The following is an 11,150-nucleotide window of genomic DNA, read 5'->3' as shown; positions in this document are numbered from 1 at the left end:
TCTTATTTCTTCATACTCTTGATAATACTGAATTGTCACTGTTTTTATTCTTTATCTGATGGGGAAAAAATAATATATTTTTCTTTAATGTACAAAAAAATTTGCCCAGAGAATCAGTATCTTTCATTTATCAACTTTTTGTATTTCTTCTTTGGGGAAGGAATCTTCTATTTTTCTTTTGAAATGTTGTCTTTTTTTTTTTTAGCTCCTTTTACTTATAAAGGCTCTTTTCTTCTCAGGGTTATTAATAATTTTTCATATATGTGGTATTAGTTTCTAAATTTATCATTTCTCTTTTAGCATTGTTTAATTTAGAAAATAAAAACTTTTAATCCATAGATTTATAAAAATATGTATCTGCAAAGTATAAAGTTAAAATTTTTTTAAATTAATTTCCATGTCTCCATTTGAGAAGCATTAAGTGCATGATGCGTGTCGTGTACTTGGCCAGTCATTAGAAACCAGTGTTGAGCAAAACAGCACAGTTCCTGGCCTCGTGGCATTTTCATTCTGGTGCTGCGCTTCTTGTCTTTTCAGCTTTCTTAATACTTTTACTTGTTCAGAGCATTACTTTCTAAACTGCAGCTCAGGGAAATTCAAAATAACTTGCAAGCCTACACAATACAGACTATAAAAATGAAAAGTTTTCTAGTAAATGTGGAGAACATTTGTTCAACAAATATTTATTGGGTATCTGTATGTCAAGTACTTCTGAGGGTTTTGCAGATTGAATACCAAACCAAGTGGCCTCTGCTATCAGGGAATACAGTTTATTTTAGATTAAGCAATTCCACCATTGATCCCTAAGTAATCCAGTTTTAATAAGAGGATACACTATCTTGCTAACTTAATATTTTTATTCATTTATCAGTCTGTATTAAGCAGTAAGATCAGGTTTTTTTTTTTCTTGTCCAATTTTTTTTGTTGTTGTTGAGCCATCACAGTGGGTTTCAGCTTATCTACATAAATTGAAGGGAAATGCTTCCCAAAAGATAACCTGAAGGAAAGGTTATAAAATCTTTAGATCATCTTTCTGTAAAGGCTGATTTACACTTTCACCTTGCCTCATAAACTTATATATGTGTAAGTTTATGTGTACTATATGTGTAGTCAGCCTCATCCTTTTTATTTCTCAGCATGTTTGGTAGCAAAAACATATTAAAATAAAAAATGAATGGTGTATAATATATAAAAATTTTTAATCCCTATTTTGCATACCTGAAACATATATATATTGTAAATCAACTATACCTCAATGTTAGGATATCAAAGATTATTTTAAAAACTCCAAGATGAAAATTCCCTAATGGGCCCTTAAAAAAAGCATTTGAACTTCAGGCTACTGTATGTGAAAAAGACACAAATTTTTAAGTCACTGGAGTTGGAAGCATTGTGGTACTTTGTCTGGCTCATACAGGGAAAGGCTGCCATCCTTACCCCAGCTCCCCTGTTTGGGGAGCTACCGAGCCATCTCCCTACCCCAACTTCCCAGTAACTTCTTCGGACTGACTACCTACTCAACAGTCACACCTTAAGAGATCTGGAAGAAATGAATATAGATTCTTGCTTTGAAAAAAATGTTGAGATATATGCTACATGTTTGTGGTGCTAGCCACTAGGGTGATATCACAGACACTAGAATCACCAAGCCAAAGGAGGGAAGCCAGATTCTAGGAGCTGAGGAGGTGATGTATCAAGAGGAGAGTCTTCCGTTTGAGAAATTTTGCAAATGGTAAGGAGCGGCAGTAGGTGGGAGAGGAGAGGGGGCGCAGACAGTGTACTAGGAGATGCTAGAAAGCGTGTGGCCATGAGAAGTAAACTACTTCTGTCTCTAAAGGCAAAGTCTTTGCGATAAACTTCAATTAATAAAAATGCCTGGGATTGGTGTTTGTTCTTTATCTTTAAATGATTCCGTTTAATGCAATTGTTTTATTCCAATTTAGTTCAGGAGTGGGAGACCATATTTTGCTGTATAGAAAGCTTTGCCTGACTGTGACATCCATCTGGGAAAGCAGTGACCACCAGGATTATTCTATTTCATACTCAGGGTTATTGCTTTTGTAGATGAATGGATCCAACTAGCTAGACTATTGTACAAGCTGAATTCCTTACCACGGCAGGGTGCTGGGCATTTGGTTAGCAGCTGTGGCTGCTGCTTGCTCCTAAGGTATGAACAAATCACCCCACTGACGAGCTGAGCTCAGGGTGGTCTCATTAAAACAGATGCCACTTGGATACAACTTCACAGGACCTTGGAATGCAGGGAAGTTTAAGGGTCATCTAGTCCAGCCACCCACACATTTCCACTGCGATCTGCAGGAACTAAATGACTTCTGCCCCAGCTTGAAAAGGCAGGCATGCCACCTGCACCCCCACACGAGAGTCCACTCTGTTCCATGTACTCTCAGACTTTATTCAGTTGATTGGGTGGGGCTGAAGAGGAGGAGGAAGAGAGTGCTGAAGGGCTGGGTCAGTAAGGGTTATTCAGCGTGTGCTCCATGATGGTCAGAAGCCCCAGCCATGTCTCCTGGGCCGTGGGGATGATCTGGGAGGCTGGCAGCAGGAAGCCATAGCGCCCCGTGTCCCGGAGTTCAAAGGTGAAGGAGTACTTGATGCCTTGGTTGTAGGACCAGTCAATGCTGCCTCCACTGGCTTGGTCTGTGGCAGGAGCAGAACCGGCAGAACAAGGTCACTCCCTTGAAAACATTTGCGTGGGCCAAGCTAACGGTCCCAAGCCGAGAGCCTCATGCAGTGTCGACTGGAGTCAGCCTCTGCTACCTTCCCACTCTTGACCAAGCAGCCTGGCTTCCTCCCAAGATGCTCCCCTGAAAGACTGCAGTCCAAGAGGGCCAGAGAGGCAGACCAGCAATGGTTTTCCTCTCACTAGGGCGTGCAAGGAAGCTCCCATGATTTTGAAAGCCGCCTCCGTCTAACAGTGGCTTGGGTCAAGCCCCCACATATTGGTAACCAGGATTGTCCCCCAGGGTCCTGCTCTGCAGGGGGAAAGTGCAAAGGGCCAGAGTCATAGCAGGAGCCCTCGGCTGTCTTTGGCAGACAGCTCTGCAGTAAATAAACAAAGCTCCTGAGGAACTGGGCTGGGGAGGAGGAGGTGGCTCCAGATCAGAACTGAACCCCATAACACTCTGAACAAAGCAAAAACCTTTTCATTCAGGGTTGAAACAGTCTCCAAACAAACTTCAAACAGTCCAAAAGCAAGGCCAGCCAGAGGTGAGATTGCAACCCCACTTGCCCCCCAAAACCGGGCAATCAGGGCAGGAAGTCAGAAGTGTGCCCCTGTGCTCTGCTTCTTTAGGACTCTTCCCTGAAGAGTGAACCCCAAATTTGCTGTATCCCCTCAGGACCCTATGGAACCTCCTCCACCCCACACCTGTCTCTGCTGCAGCCAGTGAGTCTCTGCTCTTCCTGCTGTTCCCAAAGTACATCAAGCCAGAGCACGTGGTAGGGACTTTGTTCTAGAAGATTTCTCTGCCTAGAATCTCTTCCTCAAATAGCCTCTTGGCTCCATCCCTCATTTCCTTCAACACTTGCCCAAATTTTGCTCTCACTGAGGCTCATGCTTCGGTCCCACTTCCACCCCCATTACTTGAGTCCCCTCACCCTGTCCTGGGAGTTCTTTTTCTCCTTAGCATCGATCACTTAACACACCATATCATTTCCTTATTCATGTTTATTGTCTAGAATAAATGGTCTGTCCCTGACTAGAATAGAAGTCTGCTTATTTTATTCCCAACTGTGTCTCAAGCACACAAAACAAGCCCTAGTGTATCACAGGTATCCAATAAACATTTGTTGACTTAATTCCATTTGATGCATTGCATGGATAAGTAAGCTGAGAAAAGATAAGATATATTCTATAATAGAAGGGCATTGGAGGAGAAGTATTTTTTAAGTTGAATTTCTTGGGGGATCTACAAGGCCAGCAGAACTCTCTACCTGCTCCATGTATGAAGCTGGATTTAACCCCAAGATAAGGGGACAAGAGTTCTCAGAGGAACTGAAGTGTTTGTCTGAAGGTATCAAGGAAGGCAGAGTTCACATCAGGAAAGGGCCCTCTGCCCACCAAGCCAACAGTCAGCCGGGGCCATTCTCCTTGTCCATGCTCCCCACATTGGGGTACCCCTGGCTACTTCCTCTGGGAGAGACACTCCCGTAGGCAGGAAAAGTCAACTGAGCTTCCACCCAGGACCACCCACAAGACCGTGCACACTTACAAATTGTTGTGATGATGCTGCCATACTTATAGCTGGTCCCATACAGAGAGCTCAGGGCCTCAACAGCAGACTTAGCCACCTGATTCTGGAGAAAACGCCAAGCAGGATGACTTGTCACGGCCAGCAACCCCAGATCCCCATAACCTAGGGCCAGGGTATCCTGGGGGCTGGCAGGGTGACCCAGGAGCACACGCCCTGCAGAAGCCCACCCCCAGCAGACAGCATGGAGCCCACTGGGCCTTGCAGGGTCAGTCTCAGGAACTCAGAAGCCCTATAATTCTGAGCTTGTGGGCTGTCTGGCTGGTACTTCGCCGCCCTTTGGTCATTCTGCAGCCCCAAGTGTGAACTTGTGGTACTAGCTCAATGTCCAGCCCTGCCCTTTGCTCTGTCGTGTGACAAGAGTGACCAAAGCACTCTGTGCCTCAGCTTCCCAGGCGGAGAGTCTAATTGGCCTTGCTTGTCTTCCCAAGCCATCAGGAGTCCATGGGAGAAAGGGGTGCTAGGCACAGTGTAGGCCCTCACTAAGCACGTTTGATAGGCCCGCCCAAAGCTGCCTTTGGGATGCGAGGACAAGCAGGCATCAGGTACATACCAGCTCATTCTTGTCAGAGACTGATTGTGTTGTGTAGCCATAGGGATAGAGGAGGAGCTGGGAGTAGCTGTGGATGGAGAGGAAGGCCTTGAAGTTCCCATGGTCTTTCACAAAGTCCACAATGGACTTGACCTCCACTTCGGAATTGGCATACTTGCCGTGATAAGTCTCTGAGCAGGGGTTGCTGCTGGCTCCTGCCTCTGTGGGAGGGGAGAGAGGAGAGCTGGCATTCTTTACACCCAAGTAGTTGGTTTCCAGGGGCCTCTGGTCTTTGCAGGAGGTGAGATGTACGAGGCCTCACCCCCACCCCAGATAAGGAAAGGGCAGAGAGGCCTTTTATAACCTGGGGGTCCTGGGCCTCCCTCCCCAGCCAAGCTTGGACAGAGCTGACGAACACACCCAGAGAGGTAGGAAGGGTCCCCGTGTGAGCCTGCTCCCTGCAGTGCAGTGACCACGGAGGGAAGGGGCTGAAGTTATACTAGAAAACCCCTGGATGGGCTTCAGACCTCAGATCCATCGGGAAGGCTTTCCTTTTACTGGCAAGGAACAAGCAGGTCTCAGAGGCCACCTTCCTCACTGAGTACCTTGGAGGAGGGGCCAGCATTCCCCACATGCCCCCATGGCAGGGGCAGGAGTCGGGTGGGGCAACAGAACAAAGGATGGTAAAAAACCATTCTGGGGGTCCCACCCCTGCTCCCCAAACCACACTGGGCCTTACTCCCAAAGCCGGCGTCCCAGTTCCGGTTGGCGTCCACCCCAACACAGAGGGAGCTTGTGACAGATCGCGTCTTGCGCCACAATCGATTCTGAGAGAGGAGAATGGTTAGCCACCCCATAGGGGCCACAATCAACACAGAGCCTGGGTGTGGACACAGTAGGGGATCAGAAACCATTTTCAGCTGGTTTTCAGGGAGGAAGATCTGCAGAGGAGGCTCTTGGCTGAAGAAAGATGGAGGAGATGATAGATGGCACTTGGCAGAGGGTTCTACTGGTGGAAAGTAAAGAAGGCATGTGGCATTCCCCCAACCCCATACATAGTTGATTGCAAGTTGTCCCATAGAAATAAAATAGAACCAGGAAATAATTTCTGGGGAGTATGTCTCCACCGGGGACAGTTCTGTCCCCCACAAGCTGGAGATGTTTGCAGTCGTCTCATCTGGGGGCTTGAGGAGGTCAGAAAGATGTTTACACAGGACAGCTCCCGACACACCAAGAATTATCTGCCCAAACTGTCAAGAATGCCAAGGTCAAGAATCCGTACTCAAGGAGAAAAGGTCTGTTTGTCCTTCCCTCAACTTCTGGGGGCTGAGATTAGGGGAGAGTAGCTTGTGGGGGGCGGACAGAGGACAGAGGCTTGCCCCGCTTCCCCCAAGAACAGAAGGGCTATACCTGGCTGTGAGTGAAGACAAAACCATCAGGGTTGGTGACAATCTCCAAGAATATGTCCATGCTGTCAAGAATGGCAGTGAAAGTCGGGTCCTGGCCGTAGTCTTCTGTGAACTGGGGTTGGGGGGAGGGCGGTGTTAGGGAGCAGAGGGGCAGAGCAGGCCAAGCCAGGCATCTGCTGCGCTGGGCCAATGGATGCCTGCCCTTAGCCTCCTTCTGTGGTCACTGCTTCCGGATGGGAGGCAGGGGCCAGGGCTCCTGTGGGCCGTGGATACCAGTGCTCCCCCAGGTGAGAGCACCCTCACCCCCCCAGGTGAGAGCACCCTCACCTCCCCAGGCTCACCTTCTTTGCAAACCAGACCCCAGTGGCCTGGGTGATCCACTCCCTGGAATGGATGCCTAAGTCGATCCAGATGGCTGGACGGTTGCTTCCCCCAGTGCTGAACTGGATAAGAGCAGGAAATAGTTCAGCTGGGGCCCCATCTCATCCCCTGGAAAGGGAGTGCACCCTAGGCTGTCTGGTCTCTGTACCCCAGGTTGACACTCTGTCTGAGGGACCGTCACTCAGGTGGGAGGCAGAGGTGGGTCTGGACAGGGATCCTGCAGAGCCTAGCTTCCTGCCCTCAGCTCAAGCGAAAGTGAAAGTCGCTCAGTCGCGTCCAGCTCTTTGCGATGCCAAGGACTGTAGCTTGCCAGGCTCCTCGGTCCATGGAACCCTCCAGGCCAGTATACTGGAGTGGGCAAGCCATTTCCTTTTCCAGGGGACCTTCCCGACCCAGGAATCAAACCCAGGTCTCCCACGTTGCAGGTGGATTCTTTACCGTCTGAGCCACCAAGGAAGCCCAAGAATACTGGAGTGGGTAGCATGGGGCAAACATGACTTGGCCAGACTTCCGGGCCCCACCGTGTTCCCAGACCCACACATAGTTCTGTCGAAGGTCATGAGCATTTTATCTGGACTACCCAACTCTGGGATACTTTGCACAATGTGACACTTGACTAGGAGCAGGGAGTCACCTAAAAGTTTAAATTGTGTGTACAGGTATGTGTACACCTGTGCTACACACGGAGTCTGTATAACAGTGTGTTTTCTGTCACCCTGGGCTCACCCCGGGAGCCCTATTCACAAATGCGGGCGTCCATTCTTGCAGAAGTGCCCATGTACATGCACTGGCAGGCACCGGTTACCTTCAGCACGTAGATGGGACGGCCTTCATAGCTGCTGCCGATCTGGAGCTTGCTGACAAGCTGCGGGTGCTCGGCCACCAGCAGGTCCATGAAGTCATAGATCTGAAGGGGCAGAGGAGGGAAGGCCACCTTCGTGGCTTCCGAGGGGAGCCTGGATGCCTCCCTTAGCAGCTCCCTGAGCGAGCCTGCTGTGGGCCCTGAGTGCGGAGCAGCTGCCACCCCGAGCCTCCAGGCAGCGTGGAGACGGGGCAGAATCCACACACTTCCAGGCTGGCCCTGACACCATCTGCCGGTCTGACCAAGAGCTTGGCGCTCGTCGGGGGCAGCGCCCTCCCGGGGCCCCTCACCTCGTCCAGGGTGTGGTAGGTGGCATAGTTAAATGAGTTGGTGCTGCGGGCCCAGCTCTGGGAGGCGAACATCTGCTCCTGCTCCTCGTCTAGCAGCGACTGCACATCCTCGATCATGATCCTGTATCTGATGCCATGGGCTTCCAGGAAGACTTTAACAGCCTGGAGGCTGGGGAAGGGCACTCGGACGTCGATGGGGGAGCCTGGCTGGGCAGGGCCCCTCCAGAAGTCCAACTGGGGAAGACAAGAGCCACTGTCACTGCGGGCTGGGGAAGGGCACCCATGGGAGGGGGTGCTGGCGCCAGAATTTCCCATATAACTGGGGATAGGGCATGAATATGACAGGAAGAGGATGAGGGGAACCCCTGGGCACTGCACAAAGTCCAGTTTGGTCGGGTGAATGGCCCAGGAAGTGGAGTGGAGGGGCTCGGAGGCAGCAAGGGAGAGACGAGAGCTAGAAGCTGGGACAGGGGGAGGGTGGGGGAGGCCCTTTTCTCAGATGCACAAACGCAGCAAGATTCCGAAATTGGGAGGTTTAAGTCACATCCTAACAGGGATCATCAGTCCCGTAGCGCATTCCTGGGTAGCTGGGGAGAAAGAGCCCGGGTCCCAGGTGGCCCCGGGTGGGTGGAGGTCTGGGGCAAGCCCGTCTGCTCTCAGAGGTACCCTGGGGCCTTGGGGCTGCTCCCACGTCCTCTGACCTGCAGGTGCTCCAGGTCCTCCAGCTCCTTCACCGTCTGCACCTCGGCCTCATCGGCGGCAGAGATTCGGAGCACCTGGTGCCTGGGCAGAGCGGGAGGGGCGGCTGAGGGCCTGAGCAACTCCTACTGGCCATGCACGCTCCCCGGGTGGGAGCAGGGGGGCGGGGCCAAGTAGGGAAAGCACAGGGGATCCCAGCAATGGGAGCCCTGGGCCCCCTGGAAACTTCTAGACACTGCTGCCGTCACCGCCCCAGCTTCGACTCTTTCTCTCTCCAAAGACCGCCAGGCCTCCTCCTGCCTCCGCTTTTGAAAATTCCTCTACAGGGCTCAGATTCTCTAGGGCTCACGAGGCTGTCCTGAGAGACTGGACCCTTTCTCAGTCCTGGTCCCCGGTCAGCCTGCCTTCTGGGATGTGCTAATTTGCTGCCCTCTGGCCATCTTCCCATGTATCTCCCCCAGGTGCTGGCTGGCGGATGAGTGCTCCCCCATCTCTCCTCTGAGCACCCCCTCCTCTCCATGCTCCTACCCCACAAAGTCCTCTTTGCCGAGGGCAGCCCCCAGCAGCACACTCAAAATCAGCAGCCCCTGCATGCTGCAGTCAGTTGGGAAGGTCAGCAGATGCAGAGAAGGTCCTGGGGCCTTTTAAACTCTCCCAGGACAGATGTCTCCTGGCTGAGCCCAAGAGTAGTCCTTCTGCTCACACCTGGGCCCTCTCCCACGGGCAGTGGGGAGGGGAGTTCCGGGCTCTGACACCGGCCCACCCTCCATGATAAAGTGGCAGGGAACAGGGCAGCTGGAGAGATAAGCCAGGCCTCAACCTCTGGCCATGAGGGCCCAGCCTGGGCCTGACGGTCAGCTAGGGCTTGAGGCCTCCCAACTGGAAGCCTGCTTGCCCACAGATCCTCCAGTCCTATTACTGACCCGGCAATGGAGAAGAAGCTGGGACCCTGTAGCCTGGCTGCACCAGCTGGGGCCTTGTGTGGGGTGTCCCCTTCTCCCACGTTCCTGAACACCAGCTCTTTTGTTCCCACGAGAGAGCAAGCTGGGAGCCAGACTTGCTGGCTCCTCAACCACCCTGGTTTTGTCTAGGGTCGCCTGACCTGTAAGGGCACAGCCCTGGGAAGGAAACTTCCCAGCCCCACTCCCACCAGTCTCAGCGGCCTTGTGGGAATCAGGCCACAGCACAGGAACAGAAGTTCCCCTCCCTCCCTGCTGCTCTAGGGCTTTGGGAATCAAGGGTTGCCCTCGGTGGGAGCTGTAATCAGATGTCCTCTGAGCAGAAAGTGTGATGGTGGGAACCAGGGCCAGACCCCTATGGGGACTGCACAGTGTACAGGATGCTGACCTCACTGAAGAGACATCTAACACAAATCCACCCTAATCCACAGGGGTCAAGCGGTTCCCTCGCGGCATCTGGGGGCCCTGCTCTGCGTCAGGGCCTCAGGCTCGGGCACTGATGAAACAGCCAAGGCGGCCCTTTCTGGTTTCCATCTGTTCCTTCTGCCTCTCCAGCCTACCCCCTCCCTACCTGGGCAAACTTCCTAGGCCGAGGCAGAGTGACCCATTGTGTTTACCCACAACTCTCCTGAACATAGCTCCGGGAAGGTGATAAGACGCTGAATTCATCCTCAACAGATGCTGAGCCTCCATGAAGACTGTTCCTTTCTATACTCTGGCACCCTTGCCTGCCCTCCACACCCCAGGGAAATCTTACCTCCTTCCTGAAGCTTCCTCTGGCTTTTCTCCCACCTCTCTGTCCCACCTCTGAATGAACGCTCATCTCTTTGCTCATTCATCCTTCTGGGCCTGGTCCTCCGCTCCACCCTGACATGATGCCCAAGATAGATGGGCCCCTGATCTCATGGAACTTGGTCTGATGGGGCACACAGAAGTAACCAACTTGGTTGTGTTCTCTCAAGTTTTCCTAGATGCTGTCAGTCACCAAGACAGAATTAAACATGCATGACATTCACAGGGAGACATAGCCATGAGAGAGAAAGGGGAGGGGAGAAGAGCCTTCAGCTCGCCGCAGGACCGACACCTGGGAGGGGAGCAGGGAGAACGCAGACTGGGTGGGAGGAATTCGGGCAGCAGCACAGTCCTGAGGACATTTCAGCCAGGCCGATGCAGAACCTTGGGGCCAACACGGCAGCTCAGGGAGGCCTGCCTCCGACAGGAACGCTGCTGCCAGTGCAGTGCTATGCTCAGTCACCAGCTGAGAACAGCCCAGGGGACACGTGGCCTCGTCACACCTCAGCCATGGGGCCATCGGGCCCCTAGGCTCCCCAGTGACTTGTTAGGACGCTGACAGAGTTCTAGTGGGAAAGACAGAAATAACCAGCCAACGTGTTGGTTCTGCAATAGGTCTCCAAGAAGCCGTCATCAAGATAGGGTGACACATGCAAGATGCTCCTCGGGCCGCTCCCCTTGCTATAGGAGACCTGTACGCATTTTCCGTAACGTGGTGTGAGAGACATCGGTAGGGCTGCAGGCTCAGAACTGTGGACCCAGCCAAGAGTGTCCAGCGAAGACTTCACCGAGAAAGTGAAATCTGACCTGGGTCTTAATGACTGGATTTTGCCAGGTAGGGCAGGGAAGTGATGTTTATCACACTGTTTGGTGCTTGAACATAAACACAGTTATTTCTCCTTAATCATTCCTAAAGTGTTATTTCTGTCTCCCCAGTGAGACTATACACTTCCTG

The 11,150-nt window shown here is 51.9% G+C and overlaps 1 protein-coding gene across 1 annotated transcript; it reads right to left on the bottom strand.

Moving 5' to 3' along the window:
- Positions 1 to 2,470: 2,470 nt before the first annotated feature.
- On the bottom strand, positions 2,471 to 9,037 carry LOC128046716 (carboxypeptidase A1). The gene is made up of 10 exons (XM_052638889.1): positions 8,973 to 9,037; positions 8,447 to 8,528; positions 7,746 to 7,979; positions 7,399 to 7,500; positions 6,554 to 6,655; positions 6,214 to 6,324; positions 5,543 to 5,630; positions 4,825 to 5,024; positions 4,233 to 4,317; positions 2,471 to 2,658 (listed from the first exon to the last, which is right to left on the bottom strand). The coding sequence occupies exons 1-10, from the start codon at positions 9,035 to 9,037 to the stop codon at positions 2,471 to 2,473; spliced, it is 1,257 nt and encodes a 418-aa protein (XP_052494849.1).
- Between the last annotated feature and the right edge of the window lie 2,113 nt (positions 9,038 to 11,150).

This window comes from Budorcas taxicolor, chromosome 4 (assembly GCF_023091745.1).
Source record: "Budorcas taxicolor isolate Tak-1 chromosome 4, Takin1.1, whole genome shotgun sequence".
NCBI lineage: Eukaryota > Metazoa > Chordata > Mammalia > Artiodactyla > Bovidae > Budorcas > Budorcas taxicolor.
Note: the sequence above shows the minus strand (reverse complement) of the source record. Positions and strands in the feature narration are given on the sequence as shown.